General features: G+C 36.3%; 1 protein-coding gene across 3 annotated transcripts in view; it reads left to right on the top strand.

Annotated features, from left to right (window-relative positions):
• Positions 1 to 26125, top strand: part of LOC129787101 (zinc finger protein 395) — an 88205-nt gene that overhangs the window by 25100 nt on the left and 36980 nt on the right. For all 3 annotated transcript variants that reach the window (XM_055822420.1, XM_055822419.1, XM_055822418.1), the window contains exons 2-4: positions 1224 to 1405; positions 15127 to 15251; positions 16076 to 16281. In XM_055822420.1, coding sequence (XP_055678395.1) covers positions 1224 to 1405; positions 15127 to 15251; positions 16076 to 16281 — 513 coding nt within the window. The remainder of the gene's footprint in view (positions 1 to 1223; positions 1406 to 15126; positions 15252 to 16075; positions 16282 to 26125) is intronic.

Here is a 26125-nt window from a genome sequence, read left to right as displayed (position 1 = left end):
GGCGAGAAAAACAGTCGCGAGAAATATATACGGATTTTTTTTTCGGCTCTTGTTTACGAAATATTTCCGCGCGCGCGAAAATGCGATGGTAAAGAAAAAAGCGAAAGCTCCATGAAATTTCCATAAGTGTGGAAAAGAGTGTTTTTTTTTGTCAGCAAGGCGCGTTTTCGGTTCAGCTAGAGTGCCAATGGGTCAGCCCATAGTGGCGCAATGAGTACACACCGAGACCTGCAAAGTCCTCACGCTAATTTAGCTTTATGCTCTTTCACAAAAATGTTTGTACAGAGTAAACAAAAAGTGTTTTTTCAAATTGTAAAGAGATACCCCACTCCGAGTCATAAAGTTCTTTCCGCATTCTACACTGCACGAGAGAAGCTCAACAAAAAGAATTCCCATGAAGATCGCATAACGATCACGATCCTCACATTCAATTTGGCAGATATTCTTTTTCTTTTCTATGTAGAATATATGAGCAGTGTGAATTTGCTGTGGAAAACCGATAGCGTGTGTGTCACGGGCTCGTACGAGGGAGGGCGGAGGCTTTTCTCACTCCCCAGGTGGATTATTTTTAACTTTTGGCCACTTGCATCCCGAATGAGCCGGCCGGCATCACGACCCAAATGCCGAGATAAATTTGGCTCTTCTCCCAAGACACTTTCTACCTCAAGATCAGCCTACATTGCAAGCTAATGTTCACTGGATCGCGTCGGCATACTAAAAAGAACACACACTATGCTCTCATTTCACCCATTTCGCAAGCTTTGCGATATTTGGTTATGAATTTTGCAATCTCTCAAGTGAATCTGACAAATTTTTCAGGTGTTATGCAACTGTCGGTTTATGAATTTGAAAAAGGAGGTGTTGCGAATTTTTCTTACTTCAAAGATTAATAAGATTAAACTGTGGTGATGAGAAAATGAGCAAAAGAAGCTTTCAAATTCTCATGTTAGACTTCGTAAGAGCGAAAGGATCATACATTGAGGTGCAAAATAATAGCATGAAGAATTTCGAGTTAAAACAGTTAAAAATAAAATAATAAATCATAAAGATCATAAAGAGAACTTACAACATATATTTAAGAAAATATTGCTATGCAAAACTCGTTAAAAGTTTAGCACTTAAATTATTTTAATTGTGAGATTTTGATAAGAATCAACTATAAAAAAAATGTTTTACTTTTCAAGAGAAAATCTTAACAATAACTCTTTAATCTCTCTTTGCAGGCCCATCTTGAGTTGAAGAAACGTTTGGAGGAAGTTCGCCTCCTGGAATCAAGGAGATCAGCTCGTTTGGCAGATCAGGATCGTGACACGGACTTTGCTAGGCTAGCCGATATGGCGGGTGATCGTCGCAGGGCCTCCCACAGCATTGATGTTCCACTTGGATTTGCTCAGCAAAACAATGGGTGAGTTAGAAATACATTTAACTCTCTTAGCAGTGTCATTTTTTTCCATCAACTTCTACCACCTATGTAATTCTCATTGCCACACACAATTCACTCTTGCTTATGCAAATTCGCATCTATGAGGAGAGTCGTGGCTGAGATACGAAAAAAAAGTGCCTCAATAGAAGGTCATCCGGCCATAAAATAAATTCCAAACACACGCATAATTACGCGATGCGATCTAGTGATTGAGATAATTTTGTGTACGCGGGATACGTGCACGGACCCTTCCGGGAGGATAGTGCCAAAGTCTTCCTGATATGGGTGTGCCTGCAGGGAGATGCCCTACATTAAATGCCTTATACGGTACTCCGGCAGGCAATTGTGCGTTCCCCATTTCCCGCGGAAGAGATAGATTTCATATTCATTAAAAATTTTAATTTATTTAATATAAAAAAAAAAAACTTTTTTTTCACCATTTCATCCATTCGACTGACTCGGGTAATTACAGCCCTCTTCTCACTGTTTTTTTTTTAATACCTAACATTCACATTTTCTGCGAGTTGTGAGAGAGATACTTTGCATCTCTCCTAAGCCTTTTATTTAATGTTGAGCATATTGTAATTATGTTGTGGCGAGGAATGGGAGAAAATTGTAGATGAGATGGTTTTGATGGGCAAAAAAATACTGCTAATTTGTGAAAGCGGCCTACAAGCCACAAAGAGGGAGGAGATTGTTGCGAAAAAGACAGAGAATCGTTAGAATTTCCCTATAAATTCCACGAAGAGGAATCTCTTCTATGCTTCAGTGTCACTCGTATGAATGCTTTGTGCACATAGAGTTGACGCTAATTGCTATTGCAAAATATTCTAGATTAGGATTAAAGTTCTAAAAAAAATTTAACGAAAGAGAAAATTTTTTAATTTATTAAAAATCTTAAAGACGAGATAAAAGATTATTATAATTTTATTTTATTTAATGATGAAAATTTACAAATAATTTTTAATTAGCAGAAAACTTAACGAAAGAGAAAATGTGTAATTTTCTAAAGGTCTTTGCAAGAAATGTTATGCTAAATCATCTACAAAGATCAGAAAGCAACCATTCCTCAAATGATTATGGATATCTTAACGAAAAAACAATAAATTGATGTCTTTCGTTAAGTTTAAGAAATATTTTTTTAACAAAGTTTAAGAAATGTAATTTTTTAAACTAATAAAATCATGATTAGATTGTAGAAAAAAAAACTTAAAAATTAAGCAAAAATATTTAATAATGCTTATTAAAGAAGTGAAACTTAACGAATAATATTTTTTCCATAAAAAATTCTGCAAATTTATCAAAGAAAATACAAAATTATCCGCAGATGTCTTTCGCTTTCTTTCCAATTTTTCTTCTTCAAAAACTATAGCCCTGAAATCTTCGACTTTCTCCTTAATCCTCCAAATAACTTAACGAAGGGATTACAGTGGTGGCATTTTTCGTTATAAATGTCACGGTGGAATGCCAACAACTAATCCCCAATCGATGATCTATGGCGTCTTCAACTCGCATGCGATGCTTCTTATTTTAAGCGAACTCGGTTGAAGTAGAAAAAAATCGACGGTCGATTGCATAATCCGCGATGGTGAGGAACTATTTGGTAGCATTGCCAATAATTCTCGGTGACATCACCGACCCACACGCACTCACATTTGCATGCCGGTGTTGTTTGTTCAACATCGCGGCATTGAATCTCTTCGCGGTTCCTCCTGGTATATACAAATAATAAAATTAATCTCGGGCGCGCGAACTTTTCGTGGTGAAAACTATTTCAAGTTTAGAGGAGAGTTCGTGGGCTTTTTTTTGTGCTACTGCTGTCGAACCAATCAGATTGAACGCTCACAAGTTCCTGATTTGTTTTTTCTTTCTTTTATTCGTCTGTCAGCATCTCAAGATCATGATTATAAAAAAAAGAGAGAAGAAAACTAGTTTATGCGGTAGAGTGAGAAATTACAATTCGGGCATTGTTGGGTTAATATTATTTTTGGGCGTTTGCCGTGTCTGTGTGCAAATTTCTATTTAGTAAAGCCACCTTCTGCCAACACGACCTTGGCTAACAAAAAACCAACTCTTTTTTTGCACGTCTGTCTCAATAAATTTTTATTTTGCAAATATTTTGCTCCCCCCCAACCCACTTTGTCTATTTTATCTGCAAATTTGCATAAGCTACATTTGGCGAAAATATTTATTAGCAGCTCGTGAATTTTTTTGCAAATTCCAAGGCGAGAGTTTTTTTTTCTTCATCTTGCGGAAGATGAATTTAGTGAACATTCTTAACGCAATGTGTTTGTTTTTAATTTGAAAAAAAATGCTTTAAATGCCACAGAACACATAAAAATAACGTAGCGTAGTAGTAGATGTCGCTGTGGTGTGACAGTACCTCTTGATGACATTTAAAAGTACTGTCAAACGTACAAATGTCAAAAGCAAACGGAAAATTAGCAAACAAGATCAAATGGAATGCTAATAAATGAGAAATTAGCGCGAATTTCGTAACTGTAGCACTTCCGCTTTCATTTTCAAAGACTCTCAGGCGCCTTTAGCAAATGTACCACATATGTTATATATGTATGTAGTTTGTTAGGATCAAATAACTGCAAATTTTACCAGCTTAAAACCCCTTTCCACTCTATATTTGCACACTCATTGGCTATATTGTTGGCGCGGATGACAAGCTGTTTGCATCATTCTTCATCAAAATGTCCATTCGAACCTCCGCAATCATGTCTGGGGCGGCATTTTTTGCAGTGTACACAGATTTTGATGGCAATCTCATGGGATTCTTCGTGGTCAATTTTCTATGATTGATTGCCGAGGAAATGTCTATAATAATCCACCACAATTATTTAATTTATATCTCCCCATACTCGTCTATAATTTCTTTGCAATCGCCGTAAATTTTTACCTCAATCGCGGCGCGGAGAAAAAGAAAATATATAGCAACGTCTCCAAGGAGAAACTCTTTACGAGGACGCTGGGCAAAATTTGTATTTTTTTTTCTTACTGTTTACTTAGGCGAAAAAACCATTCTCAAGGATGATATTAAAATTGTGTGTGTGTTTTCCACAAAAATCTCGTCGTTTATTTTCACAAACTATTTCTGAATGTGCTTTTCTAAACCTTTCTCATATACAAAACTTATATATTTTTGCTGAAACAATAACATCTTCAAGGTAATTCAGTGGGGGGACAGCATTTTGTGAGATGTGATGAATTGCAAAGGCACGAGAAATATTTTTTTGAATTAATTGTTGAATATTTTTTTGATGAATATATTGCATTAGTTTGCAGATTAAAAATAAAAAAAAGGAAATTTTGTATTGCAGTGGAGTCATTTTAAAAGTTTTCAAGTTAATTTTTTACATGGATTGAAATTTGATTTAGTTGTGGTACCAGGCGCCTCCATCTTCTAATGAAAAGTAGGGTGAACAGTGGAGGCGCCTAGTCTTATTATATATTTTCTCAATTCTGCCTTAAAACAAATATAATTAATCAAAATGGAGACGCCTGGTACCACCCGGCGCCTCCACTGAATATTTCTCACAGTACCATTAAAAGGGTTAAAATGAATGCATTTAATTCATAAAAAATATTTACATTTTGTCGTTGTTTTGCGATATTCGTGACTTTTAAATCCATATTTTTGATATGCGCTAAGTACCCTCTTTGTCTGCAGTTTATCATTATCATAATATGAAAAATTTATTTATTCTTGGTACCAAAATAAATTCTGAAATCACTTCAGGTGTGAATTATGCTAAAAATAGCCCCGCTTGTGAATTTCCAGACACGCTCTGGCGACTTTTTTGTCAATATGTGCGCAAGAAACATGATGGAGGGTTGAAAATGCTAATTGAAAAATTGTGTGTGAGAATTTCTTTTGACTGTCTGGGAGTCATTTTTGCAGCAGCAATGCGAGAAAAAAGCGCATACAATTCGGAATAAAAGTGGAAGAAGGGGTTGCCCTGAAGGAGAACAGGGCTCCCCATAAATGTCTCGGTGTCTGGAATTGGGGATTTGTGCGCGAGCTGGGGGGAGGTGTTTTCTCCACACACAATCCATTTGCCCCATTTCCCATCCCCCATGTGTCTGGTGCATGAGACTGAAGGGATGAAAATATTAGGAGCATTCCTCTTTTGTGTTCTCTTTCGCCATCACCTTCAAGCGACCTTTCTTTGCGGCAAATTGTGCCATCTATGCAACTCCAAAATCCCCCCGTCACACACACCCCCTCCAGCAGTCTCAGACTGAGGGTGCATGACAGAGGATTGGGGCAGCAGACAGCGTTGCATTTGCACGGTGTGACTACCCTTAAAAGATGAGAAAAAAAAGTCAACTATATACCACCCACCTCCTCATTTAAACATTCCAATTTAGTGACAAACCACCACCACAGCCACTGAAAAGACATGGCTGAATAGCATGAGACGCAGCCACCACAGAAATTGTGCCATAAAAGCTCGGTGATGTGCGCGGGGAGCCCCAGAGCAAAACGGAATTAATACATCTCCGGCTAGTGTAGCATCTATTACGTGCAATTGAGTGGTTTTGCCAATTTTTTTTCTCTCCTCCGGCACACGTCTGGGCTGGATGTTTATTTGGCTTTTTAATCTCTGACGCGTCACTTTGTGCGAAAAAGCAGCGTTTCGCCTTCGCATGTGTACTTGTGCCAATTCCCCGTCCGTGTGAATAAGCCGTCTTGCTATTTATCCCTGACCATACCCAAAAAATGTTTGCGAATTTTTTTGCACACTCACACCAGACACGATCTCACGGGCTTCAATGTGTCGGGGCGCAGCTGATTCTGCATGTTTTGTGCTCTCAATCACGTACACATTCGCAATGTAAGAACCAACACACAAGTGGTGTTTCCCAATTTTGGTCGCAACCGTGTAATTAATGGAAATTGCCTCGACGGTCTTTTGTGCCCCTGTGTTGCACTGAAATCTCACATATAGGTAGTCAAGGTGACACAAGGCAAAGCAGGAGGGCTCGCGTATATATTTTTAAAAAGCTTTTAAAGCTTTGAAATCCTTTTTGATTTTTTCTTGAATTTTGTTGTTTGACGAAAAGTTTAAATACATTAAAATTAATTCTGATTTTTTTCTTAAATAACTTAATAGTTTTTTAACAGAATTGCTGTACTATGTACTTTGCTTAATACTTAATTTTATTAAATTAAATTAAAGACAAAAAATCTGATCATCAAAAGGGTAACAAGCGATTCATTTTAAATTAATTTAGTATGGCATTTTTTTTTCATGTAATTAAATTCTCATTTAAAAAATAAATAAAAATCAAGTTACCTCCAAAATAGAAGCACGAACAGCAGTCGATTAATTTTCTCTTTGTTTATCAAAATTAAATTTCCACCGCTAGAGTGAAACATGAGCTTTTCATATTTTTTAAAGCTGCCCTTTATCACAATTGAGAAGAATCTCAAATCCCCAAAAAGAAGAGTCAAAATTAATGATTTAAAATGAAAATTAAACACACAAAAAACTTTTTTTCAAGAGGCAAATAAATTCCAAGTTTAAATTAGATTTGAAAAACTAATTCACGCATAAACTTACCTTGAGCCCTCCAATCACATCCAATTAAACACCTGCTGACATTTTTTTCCCAAAGTTTCGAAGGTGGGTAGCGATGAAAAAAAGCTCAAGTGGGAGCTTGAGGAAAAGAAGAGCAAAATGGCAAATTAAATTTCAACCATGTAGCGAAGGTTTTTCAGTGGGAATACTTTTGCGAAGATTTAGTGGATTTGGATAGCATTGGCAATCCGTATCTGCTGAGTCTAATCGCAGGGAATTATCACTGAAGAGAGCGAAGCATTGCGAAGCTTGGTAGTTGCTCTGGTAAATCACTTGTGATGGAGATTAATGGTTAATTGATTGCGAAAATCAAAAGAGATTCCGAATCGTCTCAATCACACTCAATTACTCGTCTTGCTTGGCCATTGCTTGCAGCTAAAGGGGAGATAAATCATGCAAAGATGTATGACGCTGAAATTAATCTCAAATTCACGAAAAAAAATTGCTTTAAAAATGTCGAATATTTTTTTTACGAGACTTTTTGGCTTAATTGATTAGTATGTTGTCTTATTTGCAAAAAGTCTTGGGTTCGAGTGAAGGTAAAAACTTTTTTTATCGTTGAAATTTTATTTTAATGCAAATATTGAGGTAATTTTGTTAAAGAAAAAAGAGAGAGAAGGTAAGAAAATATTAATCTTTTTGAACAAATGGTGAAAAATGATCCAATTAGATTACTGATTTGCCCCCAAAATTCGCAGACTGATAGCGGTCTGAGATTTATCGTCTCCCCTTTCATTATCCCAAAAAAGACAAAAAATCAACATTCTTATATGTTTTTAGTCAATCTCAAAGGGGCATAAAATAATTTTATGTGACTCACATGAAGACTCAATAAAATATTTGAGAGGAAATGAGGTCCCGTCTGGAAGATTTTAAAGTATAGCTTAAATGAATCAGAGGTGGGATTTTAACAAGTTCTCGCTAAATAAATGTTATTCAAGAAATCAACGTGATTATGCTGGGGAATGACGAATGCATGAACAACAAAAAATATTCCGCACACCACGTCAAGACATGGTGGCATTTGGGTCATGTAGGAGCCATAAAACAGGATCTTTGTCACTCGGGTGTGTTTCTCTTTACTTACAAAAATTAATTATATTGCCATTATTTTTGGATATGCGTCCATGGGCATTTTTTATGTACCTCGAAGTTTTTTCTTATTTTTTTTTTATTTTTGCAAGAAAAAGCGAGCAATATGCAAAATCGGTAGGTGCCACACAGCAGTGTGAGAATATGAAGTAATTTTAGGCATTCCAAAGCTATTTTCGCGCCTTCCATGCATTTTAACATCGCGGCGTAGAAGCATGGTTGAATAAATTAAGGAATTTATGTCATGACACCGTTGAGATATCAACACAATTTAGTTTCATAATTTGGCCTAAATTTTCCATCGAATGAGGCACGAAAAAGAAGCAGAGAAAAGCCCCCTGAACGACACCAAAAAAGCCACTTGGGAGGGAAATTGACTACGTTTTGCCCCCCACCCCGGGCGCATCAAATATGTTCCCCACAACAGTACTTCAAAGACATGGAGGAATGTGCCACTCAAAAGCTCACCTTTTGTGTGTGAACCCAGAAAGCCTACACTTCCGTGTATGCATTAATCTCAAATGTCCAGGATTTTATGTAAATTTATATGCCATACTTTTGATGCTTCGCTCTTCTTGGATATTGGCGTGTGTAAGATTATTATTTACTTTCGCATCTTATATTTCTGTTCACGTTTGCGAGCTTTTTGGACTTACCGAAGAGTCATAAAATTCAAAAATTTGGCAATACCGTGCGAAGATGTGACTGAAATATTATCACAAATCGTTTTTTTTTTGAAAGACTTTTTTTGGCGGAAGTTTCGAAGCTCCTTCAGTGCGTGGAGATTGAAAGTAAATTGAACATGGGTCTGATTGGTGCTAAATGGGCAATTAGACAGGGCAAAGTTTGCACTGATTCGCTAACAAAAAAGTTTCCTAAAAATCTTATAAATTATTTTATTGGCATAAACATTGTTACCAAGCCAGAGGGCTTAAGTGAATTGAAATCATTAATTTTGCACATGAAAGCTTTTACCGGAGCTTTCACGAAAATATTTTTATTAAAACGTAATTTATCCTTGTACGCTGTTGAACCAAAAAAATTGAAAAATTGAGAAATTTCTCAAGACAAAATTCTGCAAAAATCACCACACCATTCGTCAATGCCATGACAAGCAAGTCTTTTAAATCAGTTAACCGCTTTAACCTGAATTGCCCCCAATCTTCCTTATTAATTTAATCACCAATCTCCCAAAGGCTTTCCATACATGTTCATCTTCTCTCATTAGCTCACTTTTGTACAGTGCGCTTTGTAATTTTTCAGTATGACGAAACCATAAGGCACATATCGTATAAATTGCAACTAAAAGCTTCTTTGGCGCGTTGTAAGCATCTCTCGGTTCCTTTTTCCAAACAATCCAGCAACAAATGAGAGAAGTCAGATTAAGAAGAAGAAAAAAATGGAAAAAAGGCGTAAAAATTTTATTTAGAAATCCCCCGAGAGCTATTTAACACCACCATACTCTCTGCGATGCCTTCTTGGAAGTTTTATGAAATTGATGTTGTAAGTCGTGCACAAGAGAGGCTGCCGGTGTGGGGCAAGAAAAGCACATTTAGTCGTTGAATTTTATGAACAGTTACGTAAAGTGAATTGAAATTAAAAACTTTTCGTTGTGTTACTTTCACTTGTTTATCGTTTTTATGCGCCAGAGTTATGCTATTTTGTGTTAGGTCTCTCACTCTCGGCATTTTTTTTATTTCGTTTGATGATGGGACGGCAATTGAAAGTCGGGTATATATATGGCGGATAATGAGTTTTCGGGAAAGCTCACCTGAGGAGAGAAAAAAAGCTCTCACAGTGACCTCAATTAGTTGCGCTCAATAGGAGAGTGAAAGGCCGGTTGGTGGTGTAGTTTTCGGAGGGTGAACCAGGAAGCACAATGCTACGACTATCATGGGTTGCCATTGGTGTGGACAATGGTCGTGGCGACAAAACAAACTTGTCAATGACGTATTAATTCGATCTAATCAACGGCGAGATCACGCAAAAACAGGCTCAAATGGAAACCTCAAGTTGTCAACATTGAAAATATCAAATAATTAGTTAGCAAACAACCTTCACATCAATATATGTGTGAGAAGAAATACAAAAGCTCTGTTAGTATCGCTATATACCGTAAAATGGGGTGTATAGGATCACTGGGGTGAATAGAATCAGCAATCTGGGAAAATCTTTGATCGTAAATTTTGACCAAAATATGTTTTTAAATTTTGAAATCATACCACTGAAAGAAACATTAGACTATATAGAGTTAGTTAGTAAATATTAAAATTTTTTTCAAAAAAAAATTTCTTACATTTTTAAAATTTTAAAAAATGCTGTGTTTTACCCTAAATCGGTTGACCCATAAAACTTTACTTGTTCTGAAAAGTACGAAAGTTCTAAAAATATAATTCTACTGCCATACAACGCTCTTTTTATCCAAGAATAGAGATTAGTAAAGACATTTTATATAAAAAATTATTTTTTTCTATTTTTAGTGCTTTTTTGATTTCATGTCACTTAATTTAAAAATTTGGGGTGAATAGGATCACTAATTTGCATACTTCAAGGGGCTTCTAAAATGATTATTTGACTAATGTGCTAAAAAATGAGATAAGATATGAGATGTACAAGCAAGAAGAATGTTGAATCTGAAGATTTAGCCCTTAACCCTTAATCCTTTAACCCTTTTAGGACCGATTGAACGTTTTCGCAAATATCTCGATTTTGAAAGTTTCATTTTTTAGCTAGTTAATCTTTATTTATTTAGCTAGAAATAATGCAGAACTATGTCTTAATGATCATTACACATTTTGAGATCACAAAAGAACTCACAGGATCAAGAAGGACGAAAAACTGAAAATTCCAAAGTTGAGATTTTTGGCCAAAAATGTCTTATTTGAGTTCAAATAAACTTCCAAAATTTATTTACACGCCATTCCAGAATATTTGTGGTCCTTAAGGGGTTAAAGACTAATGGAACATTTTCGGATCATAGCTTATTTTTGAAAATAGCGTAAGTTTAACCCTAAAGACTATAAGGATTTCAGCGGGTGCAATCAAAAGAACATAAATTTTTGGGATATCTTATGGTCCTTAAGGGTTAAACTCATGCCATTTTCGAAAACAAGCTATGATTAAAAATGTCGCCCTTAGATCCTTAACTGCCTAAGGATCGTAAGGACCCAAGAATGGTGTTAAAATAAATTTTGGAGATTCTTTTGAGTTCTAGTATGACATTTTTAACCAAAAATCCCAATTTTGGAATTTTCGGTTTTTCGTCCTTTTTAATGCTCTTAGTCCTCAAAGATGTCCTTTTGTGATTTAAAAATGTTCAGTTGCCATTAAAACTTAGTTCTCCATTATTTCTGGTTGAATAAATAATTAACTTGTCAAAATTAGGCATTTTCGAAAACAAGCTATGATTAAAAATGTCGCCCTTAGATCCTTAACTGCCTAAGGATCGTAAGGACCCAAGAATGGTGTTAAAATAAATTTTGGAGATTCTTTTGAGTTCTAGTATGACATTTTTAACCAAAAATCCCAATTTTGGAATTTTCGGTTTTTCGTCCTTTTTAATGCTCTTAGTCCTCAAAGATGTCCTTTTGTGATTTAAAAATGTTCAGTTGCCATTAAAACTTAGTTCTCCATTATTTCTGGTTGAATAAATAATTAACTTGTCAAAATTAGGCATTTTCAAAAACGAGCTATGGGACCATAACGTTTTATTGGTCCTTAAAAGCGATTAAGGATCACCAATTCGCTCAAAGCCTGGCTAAACTGGTTAAAAATTAAATTGACATTAACTAAAAATGATTTTTCTTGCAATAATTAGTGATTTTCCACGTAAAAATCGCAAATAAAATAGGTGATCCCATTCACCCCAAGGTGGGGTGAATAGAATCAGGACTATTTTTTTTTAATTAACGAAAAGGAGCACCATACGGTGAAAAAGTGAAATAGTATCCTCAAAGTAGAAGGAGAGACCCATAATTTCGCTTTTATTTCATAGGTCTAGCTCAAATAGTTTTTTAGTTACAGCCTCTCAAAGTTGAAAACTGATTCTATTCACCCCATTTTACGGTATACGAATTTTTAGTAGGTAACATCTTGGGTGTGTTCGCTGAAGCTTTTTCTCATCGCAAATTCGTCAGTCATTCGACTACTGGATGGAAGAGAAGCAAAAAAAAAAGAATTCACATCGGTGGCCCCCTCTAGTAAAGCAATCCCACCGTGGAATTGCTAAAAAAGGTTGGACTTTTTAGCATAAAACTGTGCACAACACTTCCTCGTCTTAGAATTTAAATATTTTTCGCGCGTACGAGCAAAACACTTCCTAAAACGCACCTCTATTTTCGTCCCATAAATCCAAACATCATGCTTCTTTACTATGTGTTTTGCTATTTACTCAACTTTGGGGCTTATTTTTTTTTACATGTACGTACAGCTTTTCTCGGAGCATGGAAGGTATATTCTGTGCGGAAAGGAGGCCAACGAAACATTCGCAGAAAAAGGGAATGATGACGCCACCATGATAAACTATCGTAGCAGTGAAAATATTATTTTTTTCCCATATAGTCTCAACACACGCTATTTATATTTTCACATATAGCAAAAGCGAGAAGGAATTATGTTTTTTTCACCACTCGAATTGGACAATGTTTTGGGAATTTGAGGGCCATCGCCGAGGGGTTTATAAATCATGCTATACGTGGCGATTGTAATCTCGTAATTTCACGGATATGTTTTGCAATGCAGAGGTGGGTGGGAATTTTAATTTGATGTGGTCACAAAACATGAAAATGTAAATTAAAGACGTGTTTTTTTTAACCCAGGTAGGATCTCTGCGTCATTGATTTTAAATAGCCTAGAGGAGAAATTTTTTACTATGAGGTTATGATTTTTGGAATAGAAAAAAAAGTAGTTTGTGATGGGAGGGGGGGGGGTCAATGTTACACGCTAGAAGTCTAAATTTTTATTCAAAACTTTATAAAAATTTAATTAAGGAAGTCTCGTTAATGCGTAAAAGGAAGACGTAAAACCTTAGCCTATACTGATAAATTATCTTTCTGGATTTTCTTGATAATTTTTGCCTTAGAACGTTCCTTAATTGACAACAGTATATTAATATAATATAGAAATAGAAAATAAATATCAAAAATATTCATTTTTGTTAAGTATTTTATTACTTTATTTACCCAAGAAAATATTTCTTGGTAAATTTGAATAATAATATTTCTTTGAATTATCTCTGGATTAAAAAAACAGAGTTGTTTATGATGTTTATGATTCATTTAAATACGGACAAACAAACAAACAAAACGAAGATGAAAATACTTGAAAGGAAACAAATAATAGAACCAGAATACTGCAAGTCATTCCTAAATCTCTTATTATTCCTAAAAGCTCTAAAAGCTCATTTCCTCTAATTTTCTTCGTTAAAAAAATGTAAATTCTTCACCCCTCGGCAATTCATTAATGCGTCGCCAAAGTATGTTTTATTGGATGAGCAAATATGGATGTTTTTCGAGACAGATACATCATCAGTTGCGGAGTAAGCAAAAATATGTCGACACACGATCTCATTGAGGAGAATTTGAAACTCAAAAGCAATGATAAAATTCGCGTGCGCACAATTTTTGGCACTTTTGCCATGCGCGAGTTAGATAAACAAATTGAAGATCGACAATGGCATTTTCTTGCTTTTCGCCCAGTTGGTTTAATTTACAAGCCCGCGAATATTTTGGAGGCAAGGCCGCGCCGCTGCAAAAAAAATATGTTTATCGGTTTCTGGGTGTGACGTCATCAGAATTGAGTATGTTTTTCCTGCTACACGCGCTTATTTTAATGGCCACTATGAGGCGAGAGTTTTGATGATCGCAATAGAAGAGAGTGTTATGAGTAACACGGTTTCCGTGATTCCGGATGACGATCTGCCTTTGGCAGAGGCTTGCATGCGAGGGGACAATAATAGGCTCTTGTAGGGAAAGAGCACGGTACGAGGATATACAGCATTAGAGAAATTCGTGCCCCCATGCTTGAAAATCAATTCGATGTGATCATAAAAGTGATATTTCTCCCCTGTTTGACTCACAATTCCGAGTGCATTCGCAATAAAATCTCATTTTGTATTTATTGTCTGGTGTAACAATGCAATTTGTACTCTGTTTATGGTATTCTCTCTCACTCTTTTCTTCTCTCTTTTTTCATCTTCGATTTTGTGTGGTATGAAGAAGAGGTATGGAAAAAGATGAATTTGCTATATATGTATGTAATGTTCTTCTTGTGGACTAAACAATAATCTTAGCAGCAATACTAAGCGCGAGCCTGTGAAGCACGTCTTTTTTTCGATGGTTTCCACAATGGAAAGCAAAATACACACGCGAAAACGTAACAGAAACCTGCCCATCAGGTGTGCAAAGTAAATCGTGCTGCGAGATTTTCATTTTGACTGCCAACATAGCACAAATATGTACAAAATTATATAGGTATATACAATAAATTTAAACACATGTTCTCCATCTCAATACAGCCACACTTTACTTAGAAGAGCCCCATAGTACAAATAAGCCTGGTAGCACTGCGCGGTAATTCCGTGGCTTCGTTAGTTAACGATGAAGAAATAAAATATTGAAGTTGCGAGAAAGAGATGGTGACGTATACGCGAAGAGTTGGAGCTCTGTGAGATACGAAAAAAAAACGACGTAACATACTAACCCACTTTTGGTCTTTTAAACACCCAAAGCCAAAGTATTTTTTTTTCTTATTCCTCTTCAAAAGTATGCTGGATAGAGCAGTCATCATAGTATGAAAAGAAAACGCAATGAAAGTGTTTCGCGCGCTATAACTTTGTTATTATGAAATAATACCGACATTGCGATACAATGTTGCGGGGAGGTTGTCAAGTACCCGCTGCCTTGGGCATCCATCATTTTAACTGCGTGTCAATTGGCAAATTAGAGGACCCCCCTTTATGCACCATATTTGCCAACATAGATTCGCAATTTAATTGCAATTTTTTCTTGTTCTTTGCAGCTCACGCAAACGTCGCACTTCCTACTCACAAGACGACATTTACAACGATGATGATCCCATGGACGAGTGCAATGCTGCCCTCGTCCTCATGAGTCTCTCCTGTTCGCCACATTCACCACGTACAGGTAAAACCCACAATTTGTCTGATCTCCCCCATGGCCTTTCGGCATAAAGATAGATCTATTGAAATGTGCGCAAATTTGACTTGAGTGATGGGAAGCTTTCAAATTAAAAGGTCTCTCAGAGTTTCCATTTGATGCTCTTCTGGATGTTAAGGTCTCGTATTGAGGAGTTGCGCAGGTTCCACCAAGGTCTTACTGAGGACCTTCAAACATCGATGTCTTCAATGGCTATAGCCTTAAGATGTAGTCTAAATAATAGGAGCTCTTTCACTTTCAAAATTGTTCAATTTAAATTGAGCTTTTGTCCTTCTCTAAAAGCTTAAAATATTTCAATTTTTTACTATTCAAAAATTTATGTTGAAAAGAAATATTATTGAAAAGTTATTTAAAGTTTAAATTATTCAGATATTTAATTGAATTAAGAATTCCAAGTTTAGAATCATCAAGGAAAAATTAATTGTATTGATTTCAATTTTGAACGAAAGTGGAGGCGCCGGGTAGAACTAGGCGTCTCTTTACTGATTAACGAATTTCGAATATAAATGGAGGCGCCTAGTAAAAGAATTCAATGAGATAAAAGTAACGTTAAATAGAGCTTTTAGCATCCTTTTACACATACCTACTTTAAAAATATTTCAAAGTTAAAGAGTTTCTATATAATTTTTAAGCAAAAAGCTCCCAGTTTTGAGTTTTTGTAAATCTAATCGAATTTTATAAAAAAAAACTTAAAGCCGAAATTAAGAAATAGATCCCAGTTTAAGAAAATATTTAATATCAAAGAAAATAGTCCAAAGAATCATCTAAATAATAAAATTTTCTTAATGCAGTTGTCTCCCAATGGAACTCTGTATTCGGCTCAAGCCCAGGAAGCACAAGCGGTGCATCCTGGTCATCATCTGGCACATCATCGCCCCCACTTAGTGACGAGGGGGCCCCAAGTAGTACAAATGGCCGCATTCGCACTACATCCCTCTCCACATCCGACGAAGGCATCGTCATGGATTACAACGAAGAGATGCCGCGCAAGAAGAGGGTGAGTTTTCCTTATTTTTTTTTTTTTTGTAAAGAAAGATTCTTTCTCCACTCCAAAGAATTTCCACATTCCCAATGGGGCTGGCCACACAAATGAAGCAATTACGCGATAGTTTCGCAATACGATGCCTTGAAACGCTTTTCTGGGTGCCTACAAAATGGAGCCTCGTTTCGAAACCACCTTTTTTTCTCTCTCAACTTCTTTCTATGCCAATATATGGTGATCGTGCATTTGTATAACCCGGCGATTTATTAGCAATTTGTGGTCGATACACACATAAGAAAAAAGATACTTTGCAGCACTAATTAGGTCTATTTTATTTATTCATTGCTAAGGAAAAGTTGAAGTGTCGTTTTTTTTGCCTTTATTAAAATGTATTTGCTTTTAGTTTCGATCAATCAGATATTCCGCAATTACCATTTCTTTTTGAATTTACTGGCGGGACAGGGCTTTGTGGCAATGCTCGTGCTTAGTTTTATGGGAAGGCTATGTGAGGAGTGCGTTGAGTGTGAAGTAGGTTGCATTGTGGGGGGAGGTGGGTAAGAGGAATGAGGTGAGGAAGCCGTGCAAAGACTAATTATTCGGTAGAATAGAAGCAAAATAGAGGCGTCAAGAAAAGGCAGCGATTAATTGAAATCCCGGGGCAGTGTGTGAATAATTGAGGAGTTTTTTTTTTTGAAGAATAAAGACATGTCACATGAAGTTATTCAAAGTAATTCTTAAAGAGCCATGTGGACAAAGGATGACCTACTTTTGGGTTAGAGTCTTAGAAGAAGAAGAAGAGAAAAAAATAAGAACCAACCAGCAGTGGCAGAAAAGCGTTTGCCATAGATAAATAGCATTTTAATCTTGTCATATTATAACTGAAAAAAATAATATGAAATGTGATGATCATGGGACGATCTCGCGTATTGCTTTATTTCCAAATGCTCTATGTGCCTTGTTTATTTTTAATGATGATGGGAAGACCCTTCATCATTGTACACATTTGAATGGCGCTTGATGTGAATATTTTTCCTTTTTGCCATTTGAAATGTTTGTCGTAATAAAATGAAGCTGTCAAATTGCGCAATTTAAAGCCACACGATATCTCGCGCGCATTCTCCCAAGCCGCGCGCGTCTTTCCGAGCTCTCTCAATATGCATTTGCCCGTGCGAAAGAAAGAGAGATCCATCGCATTTCATATACCAAAAAACTGAAAGCATAAAAGTGATCGTTGATCATATGCGACTCTATGTACACTAAAAAAGTTTTATTTATAAACAGCTGGTGGTTCTATGCTTCCACATAGTGCGATCTCTTCATTGCAATCCAAATTCTTTATCTTCTTCTCAACTTGCACATATAGCATGTATTTGTGTATGTATGTAGTTCGATATTTTTCCAAAGCACATAACACACCCACAGTCCACCCGCCCATCCCCCCCGTTTGCGATCACTCACGGATCACTCCAAGTGATCTCGCATCATCATCGCAAGATCACGTGATCGGGCATGTTACAAAATCAAGCTTTTCCTGTGGCAACTCTCGGCGCATTATGAATTTCATCTCTTTCGCACCGCCTGCCAAAGAATGGCATCGCATATATAATACAAACATAGCAAAAGTGACATTGTAACAATGTTGCTATGTGAGTGAGAGATGGCGCGCGCGTCTCCCTCGCGCACACGGCGATCGCGCAATTAAAATTGTAGTGTAATTGCTGAATTGGAAAATGAGTGGCTTGTTCAATCAATCGTGAAGGTTGCCAAGCGTTGTACCATTTTCTGCACTCCTATTCTCATATTTCGTGTAGCTTGCCCCGCATATATATGCATTGTACATATGTACCTTACACGGTGGAGAATGGCGAAATGGGCTTCCGCGGGATCTTGGATTTCTAGGAAAACCTGTGCCTGTAATTTTTGCAAATCACCTTTTGAGAGAAGGTACGGAAGTTGCAGCTCAATTATCGCCAATTGGTTTGGAATATAAAATCAAGAATGTGGGCTCCCTGCGAAGCTTCTCCTAAAAGTTTACCTGTATTTTACTTGCCTATGATTAGAGGAAGCTTTTTGTGCTTTCAATTATCTATGTAGAAGTAATTGCTTTATAGAAATAAATTTGCATTAAAAATTAAATTCAATGTCTGGTGGAAAAATTTAAATTTTAGAATGATCTTGAATTTTCTTTGATCGATTTTGCACAGTTTTCATGAAGATTTGGTGAGTTATGATAGATTTGTTTAATCGGGAAAGCTCAATCAAAGCTTTATGATCTTTTTTATTGTGTTATTTACATAACAAAAAGCTCCATCATTTGATCGAGAGATCAAATTGTAAAATTTAGTGGGATTTTATATTACAAAGCAGATAATCATAACAATCTCGTGGTATTGTCTCTTCATTGCAACATCCCGCAATATTTTCCTCATAACACTCACAGAGATCGTATTCATTATATTCCGATTGGGTTGATTTCCTAAACATCATGCGAACATATTAATTTTTCTTTTATGTACCCATTTTATATATAAAATATGAATCAATTTAGCAAAACCGCAACATTTTTCTTTTGCAATAATCACGGAAATTTTTCCAACTCTTTCCCCCCGCGGGCGTCTCCCCTCCTGCAACTATGTGAGTTGGAAAAAAAGTAGTTGCATGAAAATTCATATATAAGCCGAGCAATTACAGGTGGAACAAGGAAAAACAGCCGCCTGTATAAAATGTCGGGGACAATGGAAGAAAATTCCGGGAAAGTCTCGCTTAGTTTTTTTCCCCTCCAACTCCCCGCCCGCTAAACATGCTGTTCGCGGGGTGGAGAGATGATTGATATTGTGAGGCAAAATAAACATTAGAATTATTTTAGTGAAAATATTCCATGAGACACGAAACAAATGCGACTTGACTGGGGAGAAACGTGACTGACATTGCATTTACCATCCCATGTAATAGCACACATCGCGCAAGAATTAAAGTGGATTCACGTAATTCTGAAAGAGAGGGTGTGCTTTCTTTGTGATACTGCTTCGTTTTGTTTTTATAATTTTGTAGTGAAAGGAGAATTTTGTGAGCTTTCGTGGAGCTTTTTTGTTGTTGCCTTTTTGGAGGACCTTGTTCGACAAAATTGCTATACAAAGTATAAAGGAGGAGGGTTGTATTGAGTTTTCTTTCTCTCTGATATGCTAATACAAAATTGTGGGGTGTGTTCAAAAAGTTCTAGAGCTTTCAGGGGAAATTTCTTTAAAAGAAATTAAACAAAACTAAACATTTAAAATTCTTTCTGTCAATGAGCTTTTATTTGTCTCGACTTATAACCCATAGAAACTCTACTATATTCTTTCTAATTTAATTAAAAAGTTTTGATAAACTTTTTGATCAAACCTCCTCCTCTCACAGTATTGCATTTTTTCTGCACTTTGCATTTAAGTATGTACATACAAGCGAATTTTGCGCGTATACCTGAAAGCTCCCTCGACACGAGACCTCGTCGACACGTGATTGCAAAAAGTCACTTTGATACATTCTCCAGCACGAATGCGTCTGTTTGCCTCATTTTTCCAAGTACAAACATCATGAATAGCACTTTTGTTTGGCGAAAAAAAAACTTCAGTAGATGCTCCACTTGGTTGTGTGCTTTTGAAATGATCCACCACTGAATTGGCGTGTGATTTTTTTTTTTAACTCTGCTGTATTTTAATGTCTTGGCATCCAAGACAGAGAGACTTTCAGAGTGTGATGAAAATAGAAAAGACGCAACGAGATAGTTCTCTTTGAAGCTTTTGCATATTGTACCAAGTATTTTGTCAAAATGCAAAACCTTGACATGAAGGTTAATTGTTAAATGCGTTCCAAACGATATTTTATTGCGAAGATCTGCGAGTGAAAAGTTTAACATGAAACAAAAAAGCTCAACTGAAGGTGAATTTGATATGAGAGTGAGAGGGAATAAAGGGAAGAGAAGCAATTATCTAATTATTTCAGAGTTGCAACTCACATAAAGTATATATGTACATACATAATATATATAGTGTATTACATACACTTTTTTTTGCTTCGTCGCTTTTCCATAGCAAAATGAATTATTTATGCAACAAGTGTATATGAATTCTAACGAGCGTCAAATACAAATTGAATGCAAAAGGTGGAATTTGTGTGGCACACAGCTATCTCACTACCTCGTCTATTTCGACCCACACTTGGCATTTCAAATAGCAGATAATTTTACCAAGGTCTCACACTCCTAAAGAGTGTAAATTACGGACATCCACAGTGTGGTGGAATGGCTAAAGAAGCGAAGATCGAGTGCAAGGAGGAAATAAAAGCTGTCGTAGCACCGAAAGCTCATGAAAAGACGATTGGATGAGATTAATTATTCAAATTGCCTCTGCGGTTGCACTGAGAGAAAATGCAATTCCACATAATTTATGGGATTCGAATAAACGGAGAGTATGTAGTCTTAAAAGATATACTTGACAGTTGTCCGCATTGACAAATGATAGAGGGCGCATTGTGCACTTTTGAATTATATATAAACGCATTAAGGATTATAAATTGCAAATAAAACATAAAATTTTATAAGGAACTTTCTAATTGGAAAAGCTCTTAAGTGGAACACCTTGTACGAAGAAAAACAAAGGAGAGTATTTATTTAGAACGTTTACTCTCATATCTATCCATGTCAAGTTTGACAAAAGGTTCTCTTGTAAGAATTTCAAGATAAACCTTTATTTTTGGGTCATCTTGAATACATGATGATAAAGAAAAGTCCGGCTGTTGAAACCGTTGAAACAAATCAATTTAAAGATTTAAAAAAATAGTTTATAATGGCAGTATGTCAAGAACAATTGTCAAAAAATAGCTGTCAAAGAAAGTGTCAGAAACAAGTGTCAAAAAGGAACTGTCATGAGTATGAAAAAGCACGTCTTCCTTCCCTAATGCCAAAGATTCAGGAAATTGTCTGTCAAAAATAATGACGTGAAATCTCTGTGCACAATGTTAGAATTCAACAAAAATGCCATCTCGTGTCAGAGTCAATTAATTGCCGCCCAACTGCAAAAAGTTGCATTAAATGACGGTGTAATTTACAAATGATTAACGACTGTGGCGTCACTTTAACTACCGCATTTTACGATTATTTTTGTGGCAGGCACATAAGGCACACTCTTATCGTGCCTTTTGTGCCGGCAAGGGGCACCGCAATGATGGATTGTGCAATAAAAGTGTTCACTTATATGGGGCTGCATAAGAAAATTTTGTCCCAGACATGGCGAGAAGGGGGATCAGCTGTTCGGGTATTGGTGGTACAAGTGCAAGGTGATCATTTGCACTATTGTTGGCACATTGTGATTTAGAAATCCCAAATGTCCACATTTGTCGGCATTTCGTGCGCACAAGTGGAAAATTTCCACCGTTTGACGGATGATGCAGAACCAGGGGAACAGCCAAGATCATTGACAATCACCAGCGATCGCTGTGACGGGCATTTTGTGTATATGCATTTCAAGGTCCGAGACACGCGTGAGCTAAAATTATATGCATAGAGATTAGATGGCGAAAAGTGGAAAATGACGAGAGAGTGCTTTTTCCGCTACTCCTCCGCACCACATATTCTGTGGGATGAGGAGAAAAGCGATCAATATTGACATTGTGCCTGACATTGAATTTGAATTTGTCGGTTTGCGGACGCGCGACATGTATGAAGGTGCACCTGCAAACAGCTGTATGTTTTTTTTTCACCATCCACATATTGGGTTGTTGACAAATCAATAAATGTGATCAACTGACTTCCGTTGGCTACCGCATTAGTGCAACATATTAAAGTAAGATGGGAGGAAAAAAAAAACAACAATTGCTGTAAACATCGTTAAAATGAAGAGAACAAAAATGTAATATCCACAAACATATTTATTTGGATGAACCAGAAGAGTGTTTACACTGCTAAAGTATACGGCGTCATTTATGATCACGATCCGATTGATCTTGGTGTGATCTCCAGACACAATTCTCCGGAAGTTTGACGTAAACCTTTTGGCGGGACAGGGCGGGGAAATATCGCGAGATATGACAGCTTGGAAAATCTTCCGATAATCACTGTATTTTTCCCGCTACTGTGAAAATTATACTTTTCCACCGTTTCACGTTTCCCATATAGATTGAAAACTTTCCAGACAAACTGACGCTCACATGGGAGCTTTTTTTTCGCCTTGATCGACGTGCGTTTTTTTCTCATTACCCACACTCTCGCGGTATTGAGTCATTAGACAATTGTCGGTGCCCACGTTGCGTCAGATGCACGGTGGAAAAGCTGATATGTAGCTGATCAAGTATACATATAGGCATGAAGAAAACAAGGATCATGGCTGGATCATTTGGTTTCAATTAACAATTGAATTATGTGAGAGTTTGCGGGTTGGAAATGAGTTTGCGCTGAGATAATGGAAATATTTTAAATTGATTGTGTCTGATAAGGCTGGAAAATTCTTCGCATTAGAAAATGTTAATTGAATTGTTTGAGATTGCAATGGGAGATTGTAACTAAACAGCGTAGAGCAAGGACAGAGATATTGTGTTGCTGGGTGTGATCCATTTTTTAAAGCTTCACTGTTATTTGACGTGTGTTTTGACAGAACTTTGACAGAGAATTTAATTTTTGACAGATAAATACATCTGTCAAAATTTAAATTTATTTAAAGTTTTTAATTCAATTTTAAAATTGCAGAAAATTAAATTATTTTATCAGATTTTTAAAGAAAAAAAAGCTTTAATTAAACTTTCCTTAATAAGAGAACTTGGCCTGAAAATTTTTACCTACAATATGTAGGTCAAGATAAATTGGTGTGATGTTAAAAAGAAAATTCCTTGTAGCATTTCTTTATCAAAATTCACGAAGCTTCTTCGTAAAGAGAAAAAAAAGAAGAGGCGCAAAAGAGCACTAAAAAGCCACTTTGACATACAAAAATACTTTTTTTTGTGTGTTAATATTTGATTAGTGTCTCTGTGGCAATTGGTTTTTTTGTTGTGAATAAAATGGGAATATTTATTTATCAATTGCCATGGCATGACAAACGCGTCTAGACTGTCAGCGAGCTCTGAAAAACCATATCATTTTCATGGGAATGCATTATTACATTTTTGATGATCGCGACCGGGAGGAAAACGCGCGTGCGAGCGAAAAAAAAGGGACATTAATTTATCTTACGTGCAATTAGCACCCCAGACAGACATTGGGTCAATGCCACCTCAAAAAATCATTTTAATGTATTTGACCTGCCACCGTGCTTTTTTGTGCTTTGTCGTCTTCTTGGTGTGCTTTCGGTCGGCCACCCTAAGCTTTTTTTTGTTTGTTTTGTTTACAAGACACATTGTAGAAAATGCGCAACAAAATGGTCTAGTTCTTCAAATGATGGAGAGACGCACCAAAAGAGTTCTCTCCTTTGCCTATACGATGATGGATTTCTTGAGAAAATTTTCTTTTGAAATTTCTCCGCATTTGCCCCGGAGTGCGAACGTTTCTATGAATTAATTGAATTCACTCTCGCGATAATTGAACTCACAAATGGCATTTTGAACTCTCTGTGAGCACTCCGTTACGCACTGCGAATTTTTCACTTAATCCCACTCCTCACAATCAGCATAAATATAGTGTTTGATCTATGTGTGGTGGAGAAAAAATAAAACATATACAAAGGCCCCTTTAAGGGGTTTCTCATGTTCAAAAATAAAGCCTCATTGTCCTCCACGAAATTCTTGATTCAGATTTAATATTGATAATTTAAAACTTTATGTTGATAAAATAATTCATTCTTGAAGCTTTTATTTCTATATTTCGGAAGCTTTATGATTTAAGATCTTCTAAAAGCTTGTGAAGCTTTAGACTTCTTCATTCAGCTACTTAAATTTTTTTAAAACATTCAAAAGTTGTGCCACTTCATAAAATTTGTTTCTTGACACATTCTTTAAACTTCCTGGAATTATTATTTTTCTCAGAATTTTCTTTGACAGTTTTTCTCTCCCAGAAACTTTCACATAAAAAATCTTCTTAAAAAATATAATTTAAAACACTATAAACCCCACAAAAATCAATTTAACTCAATGCATTCACATAAAAAGTCAATAGGAACGATAATGATGGTGAATCTCTGTCGATTGAGATAACTTGAAAAAAAAATCCCCGGCAATTTATGTGACGCCAGACCTACGCCCATTTTTCTTTTCTATCATCCAAAACATTCAAAAAATATATATCGAACTTTTGTGGATGGAACTGTTGCTTTCTGGCATTTTATCGATTGTCGTTGCTTTTTTTCTGTCCAAACTCTGACAATGTAACATAATTCAGCGATGAGATCGTGATTAATTTGTCTCTTTGATGGGCCCTTCCCCCGTGATTCTGCCTTTTTTTCGTCATATCGATAGAAATAAAAAAATATTCCACAGCACGCTGAATTAGCTGTGAAGGTTAAAGCCGATTGTTGGCACGTGCAAAGGGAGTCAGAGCTTTTGGGGCGCAAAAAGCTCTTGCGCGGTATATAGTGTCTTGTATCCAAGCGGAAGAGGTTCTTTGCGCGTAAGAGAGGCTCTACACACGCACACTGGATGCGTAGCTGTGTGTGTGTGTGATTTGATTCACCCGAAAAAGCATTGAGGTGAATAGGAAAAAAAATAAATTCACGCAAAAGAATTTCTACGCAGGCCAAACGCGTAAAAGTCTTTCCAAATGGTGAAGCGGGGCTTTTGCGGAGGTGAATGGTTTATTATCGTGTCTGTCGTTGACTTAATTAACCCACAATGGGGCTCAATAATAATTCCTTATCACTGACTGAGGTCCCCGAAAGCAGCATAAATTTGCCGGTGGAATCTCAAACATTACACTACACCCGTGTTCTGGTGCGATGTACTTTCATCGGGGCGCGCAAGAGCTATGTGTGGTTTCTTTGTGACACAGCAAAAATAAACCCACGAAATCGCTGCATACATTTCAATGATATTAAAAATAAACCGGCCGGTATTCTTAATTCCTTTCTCTGTTGGCGTCTTATTGCTACTTTTTTTCTGCAACTGTGTGTGAGATATATAATACAAAACGGTCCGAGAATTAATAAAGAGGCAAACGAGAAAGAAGAATAAATTTGCAGTGTATGCTGTGAAGAAAATATACATGTAGGTATATAATAAAAAAAAGTTTTCTGTCTGTGGTCAGCTGTTGATAAAGCGATGGGGTCATTGGATCCTCGCGCATTCAGAACACTTCTGGGTGCTGCGATGTTTGTTTCCCCCGAAAAATCTCCATAAATTCGAGAATATGTATAATAAAAAAAATCTTCATCGGCCGCCTTTTCCATTCCATATTGGAGAGAAGAATAAAAAAAATATAATATAGAGACGCGCCGTAGGATTGTGATCACGTTAGGGTTCAAGCACCTCAATTTCATTGGAATCAGCAGAAAAAGAGCGAGATGGGGGAATAATCGACGAGCCTACAAAACAACAAAGTGACTCCCAACGATCGCGATCTTCATCTCCTCGGATCTTCAGCAACACTATAATGTTGTTTTAGTTATATTCCACCAACTTATCTCATTCAGCTACCCATTCTGACGCAATATTTATCACAAAGCTGGACAATTTGTTTCAAGAGACTGAGCTTCCATAAAAGAAGGAACTTTATATACAAAAAAATATAATATTTTGCCTTGAGAATCTTTAAAAAAAACTTTTAATTTGATGTATTTTTGCTATATTAAAGAAAAAAAATTTTAAAAAAATTCTAATAAAATTTTTGAAAAGTTCTTTAGATTTTTTTTTTAAATTTTGTAGAAACTTTCCTTGATTCTCTTACAGTTGCGTGACTTATTAATGA

The sequence above is a fragment of the Lutzomyia longipalpis genome, chromosome 1, assembly GCF_024334085.1.
Source record: "Lutzomyia longipalpis isolate SR_M1_2022 chromosome 1, ASM2433408v1".
Lineage (NCBI taxonomy): Eukaryota > Metazoa > Arthropoda > Insecta > Diptera > Psychodidae > Lutzomyia > Lutzomyia longipalpis.
The sequence above is the reverse complement of the archived record's forward strand: the minus strand, read 5'-3'. Positions and strand labels throughout refer to the sequence as shown.